Below are 23,070 nucleotides of genomic sequence, written 5' to 3'. Positions count from 1 at the left end.
TGGAAATATAAAAGACTACTGCCCCTCTATTTGTATACTTTCTTGCAAATAGAAAAGACTCTGAACTATCTCAGGGTTATTTATATTCTTTTGCTACACTTTCAAAAAGATGAATATGAAAAGTTATAAACCTAAAGGTACATACTAAAAAAAAAAAGATTTTTTTATTGGATGTTCACATTTGAAATGAGACGGGACAGTATATGAAAAAGCCTTCAGTCTTATGTCTTGTCTGTGCTTTCATGAAAGCAGTATGTCTGCTCATATTTCCTTCTACCTTCTTGTAAAACCCAAAGAGTGTATCAGGGTATCCAGTTAAATTAAAAGCCTCTTGGAATTTCTCCAGTATTGTGGATGTTTTATCATGTCCCCAGGAGATCATGTTCCTCTACGCTGTGTCTCCCAGAACATTCTCCTCCTCATGATTTTTCTTTTTTTTCATTCATGTGGCTAAATATTTATTAACTTGGATAACAGCAAGCAGACAAAAATTAACTTGCTTAGAAAGACACTCTAAAGGAAAAAACATTGTTTGAGAGCAGCCTGCTTGCTGAAGAGGCCTTCTTCCAAAAGGGACTCGCCTCAGGAATTGCCAGAGAACTTAAAGACTGTGAGGGGGAATTTCTTCACTGTGAGAGTGACAGAGCACTGGACCACGTTGCGCAGAGAGGTTGTGGAGTCTCCTTCTCTGGAGATCTTCAAGGCCCACCTGGATGCAACCCTGTCTAACATGCTCTAGGTGACCCTGCTGATCAGGGAGGTTGAACTGGATGATCTCCAGAGGTCCCTTCCAATCTTACCCTTTCTGTGATTCTGTGATCTTTCATTGTGGAACTGCTTTAGCTACTTTCTTTTGTTCAACAGCTTGACAAAACTATTATGTAAAAAAGTGTAGTGGCTGCAGCTCTTCATGCTGCTCTTTATTTTTCTTCTAGGAAGTAGAAAAAACATTAAGGAGTCTAGGACAAAAGGAGGGAAAAAACAAAAAACAAAACAGATGGTGCTATGTTGCTAAGCAACATTAAAGAAAGATGAAAGGCACCATAGAGATTTATTTAGATCTTACAAAAACTCAAGCAGCAAATATCCACTCTGATTATCTTACAGTTATCTCTCTACCATGTAGCTCAGCTATGATCGAGTCTAACATTTTTTTTTATGACATTATATCTGTCCTGTCCCATCTTCCTCACTGAACCACTTCTCCCTTTACATCCAAAGGTTTATGGTGTAGCTGTGATACCTGTAGTTGTGGAACGTTATGTGATATCAGGAATTTTAGTTCTCTGTGTTCTTGGTTACCTGTAGATAGAAGGCAGATGTCCATATGAAATGTGTGCACATTTGTAATCCTTACCATTAAAAATAAGTCCATTTTTAAATAAGCAGAAAGTGTTGGAGGTCCCTATCTCTATTAAAATGAACAAGACGCATTATCTTCTGTGTAGGCAGTCTTAGGCTGTCGTTCTAATTTATGAAGGTTTCTATACACTATGAGAGAAATGCTTCTGATTATTTGTTTGAGCTGGTAGGGTGTCTTAAAAAAACGAAAAAAAGAAAAAAAGAAGAAAAAGGAAGGTAACGATCTGATATCTCATGAAATGAATAGCTAGATAACAGCTTCTACTTTTATTTGACATCATTACAAATAAAAGGAAAAAGAAGGCAAATTCTGGATAAAAAATATCATATGTTGAAGATATTATATAATTACACAGTATGTTTTACCTGCACTGAAGATAAATAACCTCCAACTTTCTTAGATATGAGCTTCTGTAATACTACATTAACAGAGTCTTCTCAGGCAAACAGCCATGATATTTGTTTCCAGTGGCTATGTGAATAAGGAAACAAGTCAGACACTGTACAGTTCCCTTATTCATTGCAGTATTATCTATCATGGATGAAGTAAAACTTATGTATCTGAATAGCTAGATGATTTGACTGGGTTTTAAATGAATATATCCTAGAAAAATGTAGCAATAATTTAATTCCTCAGTAATGGAAACAATTTGTTTAAAATTAGAACCTTTGAATATAGCACTAAGTTCCCCAATCCTATCTGTCCAGTCAGGCTTTTCAGAAGCCAGATATATTACTTCTTACAGTTATTACAGTTAATATTCTTGACAAGGATGCAAACTTTATGGTTTCTTGATTTATAGGATAATATCTATAGAAAATAAAATGTCATATATTCAACTACTTCACTTTCAGGATTAGTTAACTAATAACCTTAGTTATGCGTCAATGAGTTACCTGTTTGATTTGCACAGGGGAATATGAGGATGTCTATATCTGAAATTACATGCATAAATGCACATATAGATTTCAATATCAAAATAATCACCTTCTCCTAGCTCATTTTCTAGCAATTACAATCTTTGCATAGAAATTATTCTACTTGACTCACCGGGTGTATTTGTGATATACAGCGCTACGAAAACAAAATGAATATTTGTTAATGTTTTACAAAGCCTCTCTCTGAGAGAATTTTAGTGCAAATACTGCATGGACACTTTCTTTGAAAGTTATCTTTTTTTTCCAGATTCACAATCTCCTTTTTTTTTTTTTTTTTTTTTTTTTTTTTTTTTTTAAGAGATAAATATGGAATAGCTTTTCAAAAATGGTAGAAACTTTTAATCCCTGAAATGTTGTTTGGTTAGTAGAACAGAAAGGATAAAATTGAGTCATTAAGGAATGCTTTATGTATGTTTCAGAGATTTCAATGGCAATCAGTTGTTTCAATGGATCTTGAAGTAAAGTCTCATGAGGAATGTCTTAAATGAGAGCACTGGTAAAATTGTGTACAGCGAATGCGTATTTCCTTCCTATTTTTTAAGACTAGGCAATAAGGAGTTTCTGTTTTGCATTGTAAAATACACATGGCTGATGTGACTTATAGGAGGAAAAAAGCCAAGAATTGTGATTGTGATCAATTTGGGGCTATGTAGTTAAAACAAACAAACAAACAAGAAAAACCGTTGAGTAATAAATTATTTTTTTTGGGGGGGGGGGGTGTCTAATCTGCCAGTGTCAGTCTAATTGCATACTCCGTATTGTTTTTAATAAATCGTGGACATGGCAAATCACTTTTTAATTTAAATATTAAGAGAGCAAGTGATACCACTTTAAATAGAGATTTGAAAAGAGATTGTTTTTCTGTAGGATTTGAATATTTTGAAAATCATTTTTTTAAAATGAAAGAAAATGAAATTACTGAGAGTCTTTGAAGGGGGAATTCTGTATCTAGGAGAAGTAAATCTGACTTTATCCTGTGGCTACATAAAGGAAGCCTTTGGCAGATGGGCTGCAGTGTGGCCTTAAATACCAGAAATACATTCCGCAGCAGTAGCTCTAAGATGCTGCGAAGGAGCCAGTCAGGTGCAGGCAATGTGGCAAACTCTCCTTAGAAGCCTACCTGTTGGCCAAGTATCAAAAGCTGTTTGACAAATAGGACTCCCATAAAACCTAGCCTAAGTTTCAGAGGAATTTTGTGAAAACTCTAACCACAACTGCAAAAGAGTTTAGCTTACATGAAGCAGTAAATACTAGTGAAAAAAAAAAAAAAACTTGGAATTTCTTCAACAAGCTGTATTTGAAGTTTAGAATGGCAACTCCTTTTGGTCATTTTTCTATTGCTTTTTGTGAATGGGCATCATTCTGCTCTAACTAGGGATGAGTTAAGATTGTAACATTGTATTGGCCTATCAAACCCTACAACTTTTATGGATCAGTGAAATGGACTGTAGAACCAAGGCAGTCCCACCCAGACTTTGAAAATAAAATCAAATTTCTTCAGCTTCTCTTTATATATTATTAGGTTAAATTTTATTTTATGACTGAAATTTTACTTTAGACTTATTCCACTTCTGCTAAATAAGCTTTGGTATTACATTTCCTCATAAAGGAGGAGAAAAAAGAGAAAATATTTTTGGACATTGAAACTATAATACTGTTCCTCTGAAGGTATATTATATGGATGAGTAACATTATTAGACTTCCCAGTATACCACTGGCTTTATAAAGATGTAAATTTACTTGTGATTCAATTCATGGACCTCTGTTAGGTGGGATTTAAAAATGCTCTGTAATTTCTGTAGGCTATGAGTTATATCCACAGAATATGGGAAAGGCAGACTGGATTATATATGTCATCTTTCTACACATCAGCTTGCAGCAATATGACATTTTGTGTCTTTCCAGTTGATGGAGCCTGGTCTTGTTGGTCATCTTGGTCAAAGTGCTCAGCAACTTGTGGAGGAGGGCATTACATGAGAACTCGCTCTTGCACAAATCCCGCTCCAGCGTATGGAGGAGATATTTGCCTTGGACTCCATACTGAAGAAGCACTGTGCAACACACAACCATGTCCAGGTATGACAAATCAACCAATACAGCTTTAGTCTTTGTATACCACAGAATGAGGCATTTACAGTTATGCAACGTATTTTTCCCCCTTGGTCTATTGTTTAGGAGCAGATTTTCCCTCTCCTTTATTAAATGCACACTAAGGCCTTATATGCTACATTCACAAGGAATTCAGTAAGAGCAGAACATAGCCTACTGGACACCACCTCATCCCCAACTCTCCCTTAAAAATTTCACAAGAAGTAAAATTTAAGTAACTAGTTTCCAGGTCTCTATAAACTAAAATGATTTAATACTTGAAGTGGTGCATCAAAAGGTCTAGGAGACTTTTAATAACAATATCACAAAGGAGTACTTTTATTATAACATTGAACATCCACAGTGAGCAAATTGCTGAAGTTGCTTATTCAACATTGAGTATCGCACAGCCAGGTGTATATTGTCTTGTATCAACCTTTGTTTAAGCCTTGTTTTCATATAAAACAGAGCAAACTGAAAAGATCTTTGCAAAATATGCTATTCAGGTGTTAAAAAGCAGATAATACATCTTCTAAATGCCTGTAAAATTCTTGGTAAATGAAATATCTCAGCTCTCTTGCTAGTTATATAGTATGGATCATGACTTTTTCTATAACTTTGACTCTACCTTTTGACAAGTATTAAAGGAACCATACATTTTTTTTGTGAAATTAAAGTCAGAAGCAGAGAATAACAACAAACAAACAAGGTGGAACCATGAGTGAAAAGACACTGGGAAAGTTTGCTTTCATTTATTGCTGATCTGTGAGTTACAGGCAACAGTAAAAGGAAATGCCTATAAGCAGCTCTGTTAATCACATTATGCTTGCTTCACGGAGGGTTGCTAAACTTCATGGCAGAAGTTTTCTGCTCATATGGTGAGGTCATGCACAGGAAAGCACAAGCTCGATTAGTATGAATTTATGGATCTATTACCTGTGCAGAACTACAATTTTACTTGATTTCCTTTTCTAGGCATTGCAAGTCTTGCAGCAGAATAAAAGTACTTACTTTGTCAAAATTAAAACAAGTATAACACTCTGAACTGGGTTTAAAGAAGGAAAATAGAAGTCCGTTGATGGTTTGATTTTTCAGAAGAAATACTGTATATTTTTGTGTGGAAGTTGTATAGCTGTTTTGGTGTCCTTAAGGCATATTTAAAGGTCAAAACTGGAATGTGCATTATGCTAGTATTATAGCTGTTTCTCTTGTGCATTTATTTTCTATCAGCATTTTTCTAGAAATGGCAGTTTGCAAAAATTTATAAGTAATTCTTCAGCTTATTTTGACACAGTTGTTAACCAAGTTTTGGAGCAGGTGAGGAGGCTGATTTCATTTTGTTTCAAGAAGGTGAATACTTTTGTAAAGCATTAGAATTTCATAGTGAAAAATATTTCTTACATGTCTATGGTGTTTTATTTATGTTTCAGTCTTACTGAAAATTTGCTGTACGTTTTTGAAGCAACATGTCTTACAACTAGCTGTGAGAATGAAGCCCTTGCTTCATGTGCAGAAGCTGCTTCACTGCTCTTATTTCACATTGGTAGGGGACAAAAATGACCCCAGTGCTACATATTGTCAATTCTGGATAAATTCCTACATCCTTGCAGAGTCTTTTAACTATGGTGAGGATCATGTGGCCAGTGATCACTGCTACTGCAGATTTGGAAGTACCATTGGTGACATTTGCTGTTTAAATGAGATGTTCAATATAAGAACGGAGTATCAGTGATACTTGGGATCTAGAAGCTGCCAAGTAACATGGAAATGCATATGCAAAAATAGAAATTATTTATAAGGTTTATTAAGTTATGGAAAGAAAAGAGATTTCTTGGCATTTGAAATAGTACTTTTTTTTCAAAAACAAAATTGCAAAAAGGCTAAAATTTGCAGAATCCTTATATCAAGGACTTTTTGACCATACGGAGGGATAATGGCAGCTGAAAGTACAAGTATGCACTTAAAAGTAGTTACTAACCTGTATCTTCACTATATCACTGTATATTTGTGAGAGTTCTTTCTTTATCTGAAGAAAGTCACATTAATATGAATGGAATTGCTGCACTATTGATCACTAGTGGTTTATAGACTGCTTATCATTATGTATAATCTGCTGCAACAGTGCCTATAATGTACTGAATAAAGCAATATTTTATTTTTTTAATAATTACTGCTGAGGGGAAATATATTCTCTCCTTGAACTACTAATTCACACATGCAAATAAAGTATAAAGCAATTGAGCTTTTAGAAATTTTGCTGTAGTTCTACATGAAATAAATTTGATCTTATGGACTGGTAACCTGATCTTTGAGGTGCCTTCTTCACCCAAAGGAACTGCTCGACTTACTGGCTTCAAACGTTAGGCAAAATGCTGAAGGCAGAAGACATCTGAGTAAACCTTGCAATGTTAAAGATGAAAGGTAGTCCTAGATTAAACATCTTTCCAGTCCTCCCTCTCTCTTCTGTCCTCATGTGCTCCTTGTAGAAAACTCAGTAGCAAGTTGAGAGGAGCCTTGACAAGGTGAAAAGCAGAAAGTAGTGTGAGATATCTGCTTGATGTGCAAGAGGGCCTTGGATACTTCAAAGAGAAAGAAATCAAAGGGATGAGACAGGATAATTGAATCTATTTAAGTGTATACAAAAGATGTGAGGTTGACCTCTCCATAGTGGCATGGGTAGTGATTCCACAAAGGGCAGTTTGAAATGTCACACCTGCAGTCTTAGGTGTCCTGTCTCTCTCTATGTGACTCTCTGAGCTCCACCATAGTAGGGATGTCCACCCATCTCACACCTGCAGCGATGTCATCTCGGTCTGCTTCTGTGATTCGTATGCCAGATGGAGCTGATCAGCTGCCAGACCCACTGACTGTGCTGTGCACATAGGATTCCAGCATGAGAGGGAGACACAATGTGGTGCACTAGGGAGAGGGCCCAGTGCACATAGTGTATATTACATTACCCCATGCTTAACATGTCTTGACAGAAGGCAGGTGCATTTAGGATGGTCACAAGCATTTTAGCAGCTGCAGTGTATACCATAAATAGGCTCAGACTGGGCAAGAGTACTGACTTCTGCTTCAGCATGTTCTCTGCCACAGATGAAAGTTTGCACCAGGTTTTCTACTGTGGCAGTGTTTCTTTAAACTTGAATGGAATGAACAACTGTACAAGTGACAGCAAACACCCGAACCATGGATTGAAAGAGACTGGTAGGACTGATTGTGAATGTCTCTACCCATCACTCTCCTATTGTCTTGAAATGGTCCTTGGACCACTGCTTGAGACTTTCTGTTCCAAAGTTCTTTCAGTCTCCTCCATCCATTTATTTATTCTTTATTTTTTGCTATGATATTAATTAGTAAGTCAATGGCTAACATGCCACAGAAAGCACCTATTGCTTGACATTTTTCAAAACAGCCATCTGTAATATTCCTATTGCAATTTATCAGTTTTAGATAACTGAGAGCTTTGACCTTTCCTGTAAGGAAATGTGTACCTACAAACCATGTATGCTAGATCTATGCGATGTATTGAAAGATCCAAACAGTAGAAGACTTTCCTGGTACATTATCCAGTTCACAAAAAGTGCACAAAAGTTTTGTGCACTTTAAAATTATTCATAAATGTCAGTGTTCTTCAATCTAACTAGTAAACAAATTAGTCATATATATATATGTATATATATTTTAAGGCCAAATGACATTTGTGAATTTGTTGTAATGACAACATAAAATTCAGAAGTAGAAGCAAACTCAGTTTCGTATATTGGGACAACTTAATTCAAACCAAAGTGATAAAACATATTTCAGTAGGAAAGGCAGTGGAAAAAAGAAACAGTTTCACTGAGCTCTGTCTTCTACTATACATGCCAAGCTCACAAGACTTCTGTGAAGGCAAGACTTGCTCTTGAATTGTAAGAAAGCTGATCTCAGTAAGCTCACAGCATCTCATGTGAATCAGATCTTCTGATATGAAATAAAAATATCTTAACCAAAACTGCATGATCAGAGGAAGAAATCTAAAGAAATAATAGAAGTTGTTAATGAACCAAAAAGGAAGAAAAATGTGTCTGCAAGATGCTACATTTTTGTAGTTGAACAAACATCCTCTCTTAGACTGGGAATACATATTTCTGTAGCTCTTACTGCTACTTGTCAGGAACATAAATAAAAGCAACTGTCATTGCCAGCCTAAAGGCCTATGGTGAAATTAAGGACAAGGCAATCACTCTTTTAGTCACACCCTTGGTGTCACAGCCAAATCCCTTAGGCTACTCACTTTCACCCACAAACACAGTAGCAGAAGCTAAAGCTGTATACACTTCTGTGACAAATTTACCATTGCACTCTACATTTTTGAGACTTCTGCCAGCTTGTCAAAACTGGCTTTTCTTTATCACAGTGAGCAGAACTGTCCTTTGTTGGTTTGGAGAAGCCAGGGACTAGGCCATCTGTCGTAATTTAGAAAGGTATAAAGTTTCATTCTCATTCTGGGTACTGGAAGCAGTTAAATCCACTGTGCGTGTGTCTCTCTCTCTTCCTATCTGTTGCAGACAGCTGGTCAGATTGGTCTGAGTGGTCCGAGTGTGACTCGTCCGGATCTCAGTTCCGTATTCGACAGTGCATTATTTTATTTCCCGTGGGCAGCCAGTGTTCTGGGAACACCACGGAGACCCGAGCCTGTGCTTTTGGTTCTAACTTTGTACCAGGTGAGAGCAAGGTCCTCCATAAACAGTAAGTGAAATCTCACAAAATTTCAGGAACGAGGCCTCATATTTTCTCATATTATACAGTGCAGAGAGTCAAGAATTTAAATAGAATTTGCCTTTTCTCAACCTTTTTGCTGGTCTGCTCTTCAGAGCGTATGTTGCTGGATCCAGTCTTTTCATGAAAATCTGTCTAATTCCACTGAGTGCTGTGGAGCTGTCCTACTTGTTGCCACTTGGGAGTTTCTTTATTCAGCATAACAGCATTCTACAGGTCCCTTTCATTTTACTTAATGAAAGGGTGCAGGGCTGACAATAGACAGCTAGAAGAACTCATTTGTTTTTTACTTATTTTATTATTATTATTATTATTATTATTTGACATTCAGGGGTTATGACAGAAACATTCTTCTACTTTTTGTGACCTGTGTATGCAAAAATGACTACTGTGGTAGTTATAGAAATCACTTCATGGAGTCCCTTAGATTAATAGCTGCTTAGAAGAGTCACAGAGTCATGGAGTCACAGAATGGTTGAGGTTGGAAGGGACCTCTGGAGATCTAGTCCAACCCCCTGCTCAAGCAGGGTCACTTAGAGCATGTTAGACAGGAAAAAGAAAAGAAAGTTAAATACTGTCAGCTGTATCTCAAGTTCATACCTCCCACATGACTGCTAGATGCCTGATGGACACCGCTGTCATGCATTATGCCACAGCATTTGTTGAAACTCATGTCTCTGGTCTTTTTTGAATTACAGCAGTCACTGAAATCCACAAAACATCCACACAGTATAAGTAGACACATTGCATTTCTGTTAGCAATCATCTTTCCATCAGAGTACTTAAAAAAAAGACTGCAGTCTATTCACAGACAGAAGAACTGGCATTTTCAAGTATCATTTGATATAAGTTACGTTTACTCAGTGCAGTAATCTTTTTCTCAATGACAATGTTGTACAATACAGTGCAATATTACAAAGAAATCAAATATAAACAGTGATTTTATGGATGATACCTAGACTTTAAAGAAGTAATTTATCTAACAAATACTTTTTTTTCCTTTAAAACCACTGTGAAAGAATTCAGTGTGAAAACAAAAACTCTCACATTGTGTTTTCTCCTTTGCTCAGGGTTTCAAAGCAACTTGGCTAATATTCACATTCTGCAAATGTGCCACTTAATCCAATATAAGCTCTACATCTTGTTCTGGAAAGTGTGCATTTCCAGAATCTGAAGTGAGGAATGTTCATTGAATAAACAGCAGCCACCTCTTCTCTGGGCTTTCTGATTTGTTTGCCACTCCCTTTCAAATTACCCATGCCACAAAATGTAAAGGCATATGCTTTACAAGTCAACCTTGGGCAATCTATCTTTCTTCTTGGCATCTTTCAGCTTGCTTTCACTTCCCTATTAAATAAAAGTTCTCAGAGTTCTTTCCCTCCCAAATTCGCTTTCCTTTTTCCAAATCACCTCACTTCTTTTCTCAGCTAGTGTACCGTCATGTCCACCCTCACATTCTCTCCTCCTCCTGCTTGCTTTTGCTCTGTTCTTGATAGAACTTAGAATATAGAATGATTCTGGCAGAATACAAAAATTAATCCTTCTCATCATTGCTGCTACTGTGTTTCTAGAATTAATTCATGTCAACATTGCCTTGTAGAACATTACTGTCTTTGCATACATTCTTTTCTGCTTATTGCTTGGACTGTGAATTAACTGTCTCCCAGCCCTTAACTATTTGTAATAGCACTGTTTTATCAGATCTGATACTTCCTCACTTTGAAATTAGTTTGCATTGATTTATCAGCTGAAGAAGGGTAAAACCTTGCGATTCACTTCAGCAGAAATAGCCTGTGGTATGTTAGCTATGCAAAAATCATAGCACTTCAGTTCACATCTGGTAGTGTGCTGAAGTATCCTTCAGCAGAAAACTCAAGCTGGAGAAGAGATTAATTTTTAAGCCAGAACTACTAATACACTGCTTGCTTCTCTCCTATTTTCCCATCAGATCTCCTTTATCACTTCTGATAACCCTAGAATTATACTACAAGGGGTGCTTCACTCTCTGGATAAAGATTCAGATTTTGAAGCTGCTTTGATAAAAGACATTTGAGACTGTTAATTTCTACGCATTCTTACAGCAGGAGTCTTTCCCATTAATCATCCTTTTCCATTATCAAACATTTTTAATTTTCTTAAAAGAACATTAGAATGGCCACACTGGTTCAGAACAGAAGTCTGTCTTGCCTAGTTCCCTCCTTCCAATATTAGCCATGATGTCTAGAGAAGGATAGGAATTGGGCAAGCATATCCCTCCACTCCACCTATCTTCCTTCCACTCCCTACAGTTTCCTGGCCTTCAGCTGCTTTCAGTTCAGGAGAGTGCTTAAGCCTGATGTGTCATTTGTCTGTTTAACATCCTGAAATGGTTCTCTCTGCTTGCTTATGTTTCTTGCATCTCTTACAACTTCTTGCATCATCTTTGGCAGTGGGGTTTCATTTCAATAAAACCAGTCTCCTCTTCTTCTTTTTTTTTTCTTTTTTTTCTTGGTCCTAGTTTTTAACAGCTTTTTTTTGAAAGCCCCTAGGTTTCGTACTAGAAGAAACAGCCTATCATGGATCCCTCTGTCCACTTTCTTCTGCCACTCATTATTTTATATCAAACTCCATTAAACTGTTCCTTTTTCAGTCCAAAAAGCCCAGCCTACTCTATCTTTCCTCATATAGAAACCATTGCATACCTGTGACCATCTTCCTGCTCTTCTCTGAACTCTTTTTAGTTCTGCTAAAGGCATTCTTGAGATGGGAAAACCAGAACTACACACAGTGTTCAAGTGTAGATGGCCCATGGATTTATAAAGCATCATTTTCCTGTTTTGTTCACTGTTACTTTCTTGGTATTTCCTGGCATTTGGATTCCCTTTTTGATTGCTTTTGAACACTAAGCTGATATTTTTGTGGAAAAATCTGTTCACAGCCCATTGTTCTATATGTATATTGTTTTCCACTCTATGTATCACTTTACACTGATGTACATTCTATTTCATTTGTTATTTTATTGACTAGTTCTGTGAGGTCCTTCCATAGCTTTTCACAGCATGCCCTTGTCAACACTACCTTTAATAACTTTGTAATCATCAGCAAACTTTAAACCATATTAGTTTCCTTTTCTAGCTCTTTCATGAATACATTTAACAGTCTAGATCCCTGCAGAATCGGTAACCTTCGTCCACTTTTCCTTCATGTATTAGGGCTACTTTGTTTTTTTGGAAGCCTTTGGCAAGGGACCTGGAAGCTCTTTAGAAATCCAGGTAGACTGCATCAGTTAGGTCACCCATAGTCACGTGATCACTGGCCCTTTCAGAGAGATTCAAGAGATTTGCAAGTCAGGAATTTCCTTCACAGAAGGCATGGTCCCAAAGTAGAAAAGTGGGATACTTTGTTGTCAACATTTTTTTTTTTTGAATATTTATTCAGAATACTTCCAAGTAAGAATGGCCAGGACACAGACTGGAATCTCAATTTGTTAGTTTACTGTCATTACCCATGAAATTGGCAGTTTTCTTTTGAGAAAACATATTAGTAATGTGTGTGAATCCTAGAAGTAGTGAATCTCTTTCCGCTCTGAGCAAAATAATGAAACTTACATTAATTTTACCATTCAGATACGCAATCCTTTCTCAACATATTTTTCCTACCAAAAATTACCCACAAAAATACTTTCATTTACACATGATCTGTTTAATTTCAGAGATGTTTTGAGGCAAGAATGAAAAATATGTTACTACTGTTGATTGGGAAACTGAGAAACCTGAGGATGTCATTGGACCTGTCTCTTAATTCCACCACATAGTGAAGATCCTTTTTACCTAGTTCTGACTTGCAGTAAACACAATACAGTAAACTTTGAAATCATTATTTTATTAATGAAATTAATAGCTGTCTGTAATATTTTACCTTCATGACATAACCACTTTATTTATTTTTCTAGAAATAACAGTGGCACGATCCAGTAGCATAGAAGAAAAACGATGTGGCGGTAAGCTTTTAATTTCTATCCTTTCTGTGTAATAAATGCTGAATTATAGATTCCCCCTTGTTTCCATTTGTTTCACCTTTTGCACTCTCTTAGTTTTATTCCACATTTTAAATGCCACATTCTCAACATTTACACTTGCTTAGAGATGCATTTTAAAAGAGATGAGAGATCTCATCTTAAAAGAGATGCATTTATTGCAGGATTCCATATTAAATATCCAGCTGCCATTGCCAGCCTTTGAGATGAGAGCATGTAGGTTTTATTTTCTTCTTTTCCCTTATGTCAGTCACCCTTTTTTCCTCAAAAGGAAATTCCTATCATAAGCTAGTTATGGGCATGTCAAAATCTGTAAAGTTACTTCACCTTTTGCAGGATAATAATTTCATAAACCTCTTTGGGACTCCAAATGGATAGCAGAAAGCCAGCCTGATAATTCATTTGATAGATCAGAGCGTATCTGTGGCTCATTTTCAGCCTGGCTGCTGAAGTTAAAAAAAAAAAAAGAAAAAGAAAAGAAAAGAAAAGAAAAAAGAAAAAAAAAGGTCTGTTCCAAAACAAATCCCAAAACAGGAAACTGAATTGCTGGAAAAAAGAAAAAAAAACAAAAATAATAATAATTAAAAAAAGATAGATGACCATATTTTTGTGTGTTGAGCTATCATCTTAGTCTATGTGATCATGGTGGTAACTCTGGCTAGTTCTAGTATTCTTCCAAGCACAGTTAAGCTGTATTTTTAACCTAATACAGGACAATGAAATTATAGGGGTTATAAAGAGATATACATGGCAATGCTTTATCCTCCTGTTATCAGGATAATGTGATTTGATACTCTAATTTGAAGTGGAACTCTGAAAGCATTTTACTAAGTTACACAGCAGTGGGAAACTTTTGTGTAAGCATAGAAGGATATTTCAGTGATATTTTGCATATTAGGGCAGTCTGCCTAATCACCTAAGCCTACTTTTAAGTTTCTAAATTCCCAGTAGACATTTAAAAGTTCTGACTTTTAGTCACTTGCCAAAACTGGGCATATGCTGGACCCTTTTCTACATTTCACTAACAAAGGCCTAACAGATGTATTTCAGATGACTCCAGTTTTTCAATTTAAAATACTTCATTTGTTCATGTAGGCAACCACATATGAACTTTCACTAATGTTAGTGTGAAAATTCCGACTTGAGCTCCTCACTGATGCTTCTTTCTTCATCAAAAACACAGCTTCAGCTTGAAATAACAGTGCAAAGCAGTTCAATTTGTATTAAAAGCACTAATCTATATTAAAGCACTAATATCTGTGCTGCATATGACCTCTCACCTTTCAATGACATCATAGGATGGTTGCGTTTTAGATTCCCTTCTACAATTTCATGCAGCAGTGACCTTTCTTAGTTTTACTTGCATAAGTGGAGAGAATTTCCCGTAGTATCTTCTAAGGGAAGAATAGATAGGCAAGACCCAGGTGAAGGCTGCTGCAGTCTCAATTGTTTACACTCTCTGGCTGCTGTGGTTAAGAGCATCCCAAGAGAGACTGCTGAGGAGTCTGTCTTCTCCCCATTTTCCCCTTAAATGCTACAGTTTTTCCACACTCCTCCCTTAGGCATACAAAAAAATCTGAAGACTGGAGAAGTGAACAAATTGGCCATACTTCAGAGATAACGAGGCAGTGAGACAAGGCAGAGAGGATGGAAAAGAAGTAGGCCACTGGGCCTGTGGTATGCATCAAATAAAAACGATACTGAAAATACTTCAGAGAAAGCAAGACTTGTGATTCAAAGACTTGAGGGTTTTGTTTGTTCTGCCACAAGTCACTGTGTACAAGAAAGAACAACAGCAGAGAAGGAGATTCTGTGTTCACCAAAAATAACCCATGCATGTACGTTATATACATAATTTATATATATGTAACAGGTTATATCATGTGCACAAAGAAATCTATCTGAGCTTTCAAACACTTAGAAAATGCAAATCATTTGTCTTATTTAGGTTCTTTGTTAAGCACATTTCAAAAATCTCAGTCTTAAAACTTACAGAGATGTATGGGTATCTAAGAGCCTCATAATGTCCCTCCAAGGAAATAAAATGCATTTGCTACTGTAGGGATAAACCTTTGGAATTAAGGCATTTTTGAGAAACTCATGAAATTTCCTTTATCCTTATTTAAGTCAAGCACTACCTTACTTTTTTTTTTTTTTGAAGCTTTTGTTACCATTTCCTTAAAAATAAGACTGTCTTCTGCTGTTCATCATGCAGAGTTCAACATGTTTCACATGATTGCAGTGGGATTAAGTAGCTCTATACTTGGTTGCCTTCTTACCCTGCTTGTTTACACCTATTGCCAACGTTACCAGCAACAGTCTCATGATGCAACTGTAATCCATCCTGTATCACCAGCTCCTCTGAATACCAGCATAACCAACCATATCAACAAACTGGACAAATATGATTCTGTAGAAGCCATCAAGGTAAGAAATCGGTTGGGAGCTCTATAATGCACAACATACAGGTCTTGTGGGACACTATAATGCTGTTTTAAAAAAATTCTTCTTACTAGTTTTCTGCAGCAGAATTTGCACTCAGATTTTGCTGCTTTTTAACAACAAAAGGAGATTTCATTTCAAGTATCAGAATTACAGATGCTTTCCTTTGTCAATCCCTATTATATAGGAAATTAGATTTCTCGTGTAATTTATACAGCAGCAACCTTTCCTGAAAGAAACTAGGCCACCAGTCAAGGTTAGTTGTTGGTTTTTTTTCATAGTTGTGTCCCCTAGCAGCTTGTTTAAAAAGTAAATAGGGCCATTAACAATCATCATGACATATATTGAAGATAATCCTTTGGGTCAAACAGTATAGTGTCAAGGGCGCAGTTTGTCTTCCTGATCTTTATATGGGAGATTTATCTGGTAAATATACAAGGTCAGATTATCAGCTACTGTTCATACCCAGAGTATTCTGTAAATTAGCAGTAGAGAGTCTGACATGACATCTATGTTACATGATCACTGTTCCTGAAAAACTGTTTCCTTTTTATAACCTTTTAGAGTGGCTCAGCTTTTTAGATCTACTGAATTAAGGAAGGCTGAGCATTCTGAAAATACTTGGCTCAGTATCTTCAAATTATGCAGTTTATTCATGAAGCTACAAAGCTTTTTGGAAATGAGTATTTTTCAGAAATCCTAAGTAAAGAATTAAGTTTTTACTTTCTTCATTTTTCTTGCTAATTAAAGACATTTTAGGAAATTTTATTAGAAATGGTAAGAAAAGCCTAGATTTTGTCATCAGTGGGGGAATACGTACCTAACTTAAAGCTTTTTCAAACCGCATTAAGTGTCTCTCTGCATCCTTGCAAGGACAAAATATATTTTAAAAATCTTACTCTAAATACCTAAATAACTTTTACAAAATGGGATTTATGCTCTTAAAACATTCAGACATTTCTCCTACATATTCCTATATAAATTAATGCAGTAAAGTGAAAATAGTTCTTAATAAAAATATGAGTGAATTATTTTAATAATGGAAGAACTGAATAGATATGATTAAGAAGCATATAGAGACTTGTAATGTTCGGGGACAGTGCATCGCAATACTCTGTTGAGTAGCATTGCTTTTTGTAACATTATTTATGAGTAGAAACATACAAATGCAAGTTTTTGCAAATGTGCAAGTATTTCTAGACACATTTTTGACTGATTTACCATTCACAAATATTTGCCACAAAAATTGTCTCAGTGAAATAGTACTTAGTGTCTATCATTCCTTTATCCTCTTTTCTTTCTTTTTTTTTTCAGGCATTTAACAAAAACAACCTGATTCTGGAGGAGAGAAACAAATACTTCAATCCGCATCTTACTGCAAAGACTTATTCTAATACCTATTTTACAGATTTCAATAATTATGATGAATACTAATGGGTTTGTGTATTCTGGCCTTCTGTAGATCCCCAGTCCTTAAGGCCTATGCTACATGACTGCACATGTAATTGAGGCTTCAGAGATGAAGTTCAGAGACATTTCAAGCATGATCCAAGCCATGAGTGTCCCATTGCTGCCAAGACCCCCAAATACCTGTTAGTAACCTGATGTTTTCTTTGCAGGTTGACCTTCAGTACAGGACACAGCTATAGCCCCCAGGTGTTTCTGAATCCCTCCTGAGGAATGCATCACCTCACTCCATTTCATAAGCGTTCAGTCAGATTTCTGTAACAAGGGGCTAACTAATTTCAGTGCTTTTAGAAAAAAAAAATCTGTTAACCCTGAAAACTGTGCCAGGAATACAAATTTAATTTTATTTTGGGCATTACATTTTAATTTCAATGAGTTAGCAGTGGAGTGCTCTATGGAGACTCCCTGAAACTCATACCACCAAAACCAGATCACGGAGTATTGAAAAAATGCTAAGAAGAAATGTGGTTGTTCAGTGATGTTTGGTAGCAGCTCCACACTCTCTGGAGTTATTCTTTCTGGACTGTAAATCATTCATGCTAGAGTTCTTTGAGCCAATCAGCTGTGTGAAGAAAAAGAGTGTGAAAAATTAAGACATACCAAGTGATACGATCTTGTAACGAAACAGGAAACCTTCAGGGTAGGTTGTTTCCAGTTGCGAGCCAAGTGACATGAAGCCTACATCTTGTTTACCATAATTTTTGAGATGATATTGGGGTGGCAGAAGGAGGGTAGATAGGAAAGGCACCCTGGAATGTTTCTGCATGTCATTGGTAAGCCAGGGTTACTGTAGCCTGCAGACTTGAACGCGCAGTGGTGGTGCAGGGGCTTCCTCTCCTTGGTGTGCGCATATGGAGCCCGCCTGTCTGGTCTGCTGCAGCACTCACAGTCATACCAGTCAGTGAAAGATACAATTGCACCATATTTTGTATACTTTCTCAAGCATTCTGGGGTATGTAGGCATAATCACAGAACTGCTTTTGTCTTTCCAGCTTTGACTTCATATATACGTTTTTCACAAAGCAAAGCAAAATCAGAAAATGCATATGCATTTGCAAATCATTGTCTCATCTTACTGATGTGTCTGATCCAAACTAATCTGCCCTTGGGGGGGGACATTGTTAAGGTGTTTTAAGTGACTATCTTGTTTGACCTTATTGATGTAAATATTTAAAATATTGGTTGAGTTTTAAATTATCAGTTTTAATTCCTTTTCTAGTGGCAAGTGAGGAAACACAAAGGACCTTCACATTTTTGTACCATTTTTCTTTGTTCCATCAGTCTTCATCCACATTCATGACATTATTATTTTTGGAACTGAAATTCCAGATGTACAATTAAAAAAAAAAGGCAGAGGTTTGAGCCAGATTTTACAGAGTATTTATTAGTAAAGTGGCATTTGCTATTCTGAGAAACATGTGAAGAGAAATTAAAAATGAATATTAAGGATTAAAGAATTGGGCTTTTTGTTTTTTGAACATACTCAATACAAAGATCATCACAACAGAATATCAGGAAGGTATGCAAGGAGAAGCAGAATGGAAATGTTTCCACTTTATAGTCTGTGATCATTAGGTTATGCTATGATAGGCAAATGATGGAAAAAAATGTACAAATTGTAATATTCTAAATTATGTAAAAAAATGCAAAAAATACCAAGGAAACATTGATAATGTGAGATGGCATCTGAGCACCACTTTGGGGATCCAACAATTTACATAGCAAAGGTAAACAACTTATCTAACCTTGGCAATGAGTAACACTTCTGAGCAGGGATAGATCTGAATGCAGTACTATGCTTCCAATCTCTCTTCTGTAGTAAAATGACAAAAATGCAAAGCAAGTGGTCTCTGAAAAGCTGCAGAGTAAAGTGAACACGCATTTGCTGTCCATGAAAATAACTGAGAGCACCTTCCCCATTTTTCCAGCTGAACAGTTGTCCCTGTTGTTATTAACTGTGTCAAAAGAAAGAGCTCCTATCCCCACACCAGTTCACCTTAAAAAAGTATGATAACACTGATTCTCTATAATGTGTAATTGTTTTACTGTACATTAGATTTTTTTTTCTAGGAAGAAGTGACCAGATATGTCTATACCCTTGGGTAAGAGGGAATTTTCTGTGCAAGGAAGTTCAGTGGAATGGATAGAGAAGGAAAAAGCTCTCCAAATGGTAAACAGTGTGATACCTGAATCACTCTGTCCATGCCAAAAGATAAAATTCTAAGTTTAAAAAAATATGAAGAAAATAAAAACTATATTGCTGTCACTGCCAAGAAAGAACAACGTGAGTGTGTGGGTGTGCATGCACACACACACATACAGAAAGTACGATTCCTCTCTGCCACTGTACTAAGTACGTTAGTCTGGGCTTCTGGATTTTATACTTAGACTATTAGTTATGAGTCCAGTATTTTAAAGTATTTAAACTATGTCTTTTTATTTCAATCTTCTTTGCTTAAAATTATCTGAAAATATCTTTTTTTTTAACTCTTCAGTAATTCTGAGGAGCACCTATCTATTTTCCATTCCTTGCACAGGTAGGTACATATGTTAGATACATGTTATATATGTGATTATAATACCATAGATTAAGTCTGCTCGTCGTAGGTTTAAGTGCATTTAGCAGATGCCCAGTCTGCTCACACTTCCATCTCCCAAAGGAGTGTTTCTGGCATTCCAGCTCCTTGACTAATTCCAATATGATATCAATTACAGACCGTGCCAACTTGTCAGATAAGTGTTATCTTTTTTCTTTTTTCTTTCTTTTTTTTTTTTTTTTTTTCATTTAGCTTCCTTAATTACACTATTCTAAATTGCTTTAGGTCTGATTTTCACATTCCTTCAGGGTAAATGTGAAAATTTTGTATCACTTCAATGAGAAATATTAATCCCAAGATCTCCATGTCAATCTAGGTTCTGAGACAGCTGGTTTTAAAGCCATTAGATTTTTGTATCTTAGATATTTTTAGAGGGACCTAATGTGCGCTAACTATTATCAGTATTTTCACCTTATAAATTCAGCACAGCTGTCCAAGTGGTTTGATACAGCCTTTCCTAATACATGGAGCAGTGCAAAGTGCAATTTCTATTAGGTTTCAGTTTATTTTATTTAGTGTTTTTTTTCTAAAATGGGCTACACGCATTTTGGGGCAAAGTAGTTTTCTGCATGAGAACTCTTAGGTTTTTTTTTGCCAAAATGTAACAAAGTACAAATCTTTGCGTGCAAATCTTGTTTAAGCCGATAGGTCTCTTGGATTTGTACAAGAACAAAATTTAGTTCTTACAGCGTTGTTCTCTTTGTGGGAAGGGAGAATTAACTCCCTTAACCCTTAAATGCCAAGTAATACTAGCAGACATATATTTTTTACCTGGGATAAGGGATCCATTTTGGGTAAATAAATGTATGACCTCTGATGCCAGTATTTAATGTTACTGAACTACTTCTGCACTGATGGAATTAATTTAAAAAATGTGTTTCTATTTTGAACATGAACATTTTTCTAGAGAAATCAAAATTCTCAGGATACATCTATAGCGTTCCTTTCTGTGTAGCTCTGCTGCATACAGTGAAGAGAAAGCAGGACTAAAAAGTCTAATCCTGTGCAGTGTACCCTTTCGCTGTACAATCCAAGTTAGATTGCACTTATGTACACTTTTGGGGCTTAATTTAGTGTCTGATACATGCAGTCTGTTGCTCAGTTGCTTAGAAAATTGATTCCTGTGCTTGCAGATCTAGCTTGTGCTTTGATTTGAATCTGATGACCTTTGTGGTCATGTAGTTACTTCAGCTGGGAGCTTTTGCAGCCAGTTGCACTCACCTGCTGTTGGAGCAGTGCAGTTTGGCTAAAACTAATCAAGAAATTTATGACTAGTATTAGGGTTTTCATAAGAGAGTGCGAGAAAGAATGGGGGTTAATTGGCTTTGATTTCTACGCTGTTAAGTAGTACTGATTAAAATCTTGGATGGGTGGAGGACAGTGTGTATTTAGTTAGCTTTATCAGAATTCCACACTAACTGCTAGGAAAATGCTATGTCAATATACAAATCAAGAGCAGCCAAAGCACTTACATTAAATTAAAAGAGTTCTCAGATCATGAGACCATACGGCTGTTCAAACCAGAAAAGAAAGCAAGAGGTCCAAGGTGCAACAAAAATGTTAATGAGAACAAATGTTTCAAGATTTTTCCTCATAAATGTAGAATATATATGTGCACTTCTTTATCTCTAAAAGTGGGATTTACTTAAATCTAAATTTATTAAAAGGAGCATAACATAATCAAAATCCTAAAGCTAATTGTGTGCATAATGGCTTTGCTGTATGAGATCTAATTCTGTAAACACTTCAGTCCGTGTTCTTCTCACTCCGCTTGAGGCATCTGGCCAAATTACAATTGTAGCTGCCGTCAGCACTCTCTTTGTCCAGTGGAGATGGGACCTACTGTTTTGTCTAGTCTAGGAGAACATCCTTATTAGATGGCCCCTCCTCCTGGAGAGGACTTGTGTCTCTCCACTGACAATATAGTGAGCCTAGAGAGATAAACTCCTAATTTTGGCTGTCATTTAGATGCCTAAATTTAGGTTGGTGAAATCTAGGTTGGCTCTTGAGCATAAGTGTGATTTTACTCACCACATAAATAACCACACTGAGTTCAAAGGTACGGAGGTAAGAAGTTGCTTATTTTAATGTATTTATATGATTGAGCACAAAATCAATAGCTTCTGCCTAAGTCCATACACAGTACAAGGTGACTGCAGTAGTAACAAAACTCATTCATTTAAAATTGTTCACAAACAAATCTGCGTCTTGATATCAGGGAATAGATGTGTGTTCATTGTGTGGGGTATTTGAATTCATTCTTTTCTTTGCTAAATAAATGAATGATAAAACCAGATACTGCTTGATTTCATTTAAAAGCCATTCTCCCCATTAAAGGAGGGTTCTGTGATCGGTGAATATTTTCTCTTTCTTTCTCTCTTCTCCAAGTTCAAATGGTCTTTAGACAGTCTGTTCTGTGTAACTGAATAAATGCTTTTCATCGTGTTACCATACAACAAGATTTTATAATTGGGATGGTACAAAAAGGGAAATGTGTTAACCTGGGAGGTTTGGCAAAAATTTCAACTCCAGCAGTAGCAATAGAAATGTAGAAGGGTGTGACTGATGGCTTGGCAAATTCTCCATTGAAACTTCACACAAACTTCAGCCTGTTTAGGAACTGTTAAGGGCAGGCCTTGTAACCTGGAAACTCCTGAATAGTCATGCCAACTGGTTACTCAAGCAAAAAGTAGTTGAACTGGCATGGCTCACTGATTTCAACAGGTCTTCTGCAAAGGTGGGAAGCAGGAGAGAAATGAACTGGAAACATTCCCAGTAGCAGCTTAACCTGAAGGGAATGAAATGTTTTTCCCAGCAGCAAGCACTACAGCATAGGTGGTATTCTGGTAACATCTATGTTGGTGAGTAATGTAGGGCAATGGGAGCAGATCTGTAAAGTAAAAGAGCTGGTGCTGAACACATGGATTTTGAACTAGTGCCAATCTAGTCCCGCAGACTGGATATCCAGTACTAGTCAAGAGTGTGCCCTTTTGATTTCATGCGTGCATTCAGAAAAAAAAAATCCAGTTCACGTGCTCTGAGATTGCTACATGATGCAATTGAAAGCACAGTAAAAAGTGCACCAGGAGCAGATAAATCTTTAGTTTTCAATTGGCTCTCGGATCCAAGCTGGCCACTTTCTGCCTTCTTCTCCCTTGGCCTATTCTGTTTGTGGAAAACTGATTACAGCGTTACCCAGCTGGGGACTTACCGTCATGAGAAGTTAATTCCAAGGTGTGATTTTAAACCAGTACAAAAGTCTGTGAAAATTTGTAGTGCAAAACTGGTAAGGAAGGATGACTGAAAACTGTTATACTGACACTGAGTCTGGCTTATTGTAATTGTTCTTAATGTGGTGTAGCCATTCCTCAACTGAAAGAAACATCTGACCAAAGA

At 36.5% G+C, this 23,070-nt stretch overlaps 1 protein-coding gene across 5 annotated transcripts in view; it reads left to right on the top strand.

Moving 5' to 3' along the window:
- The window catches only part of SEMA5A (semaphorin 5A), a 305,622-nt gene extending 283,652 nt beyond the window's left edge, over positions 1 to 21,970 (top strand). For 4 of the 5 annotated variants that reach the window (XM_062569790.1, XM_062569794.1, XM_062569792.1 and 1 more), the window contains exons 19-23: positions 4,207 to 4,377; positions 8,943 to 9,098; positions 13,085 to 13,132; positions 15,384 to 15,595; positions 16,925 to 21,970. In XM_062569790.1, the coding sequence (XP_062425774.1) occupies positions 4,207 to 4,377; positions 8,943 to 9,098; positions 13,085 to 13,132; positions 15,384 to 15,595; positions 16,925 to 17,044 (707 nt within the window). In that variant the 3' untranslated portion in view covers positions 17,045 to 21,970. Of the gene's footprint in view, positions 1 to 4,206; positions 4,378 to 8,942; positions 9,099 to 13,084; positions 13,133 to 15,383; positions 15,596 to 16,924 lie in introns of those variants that run through there. The other variant, XM_062569795.1, reaches the window with a different exon arrangement.
- The last annotated feature ends 1,100 nt before the right edge of the window (positions 21,971 to 23,070 follow it).

Source organism: Rhea pennata, chromosome 2, assembly GCF_028389875.1.
Source record: "Rhea pennata isolate bPtePen1 chromosome 2, bPtePen1.pri, whole genome shotgun sequence".
In the NCBI taxonomy this organism is placed as follows: domain Eukaryota; kingdom Metazoa; phylum Chordata; class Aves; order Rheiformes; family Rheidae; genus Rhea; species Rhea pennata.
Note: the sequence above shows the minus strand (reverse complement) of the source record. Positions and strands in the feature narration are given on the sequence as shown.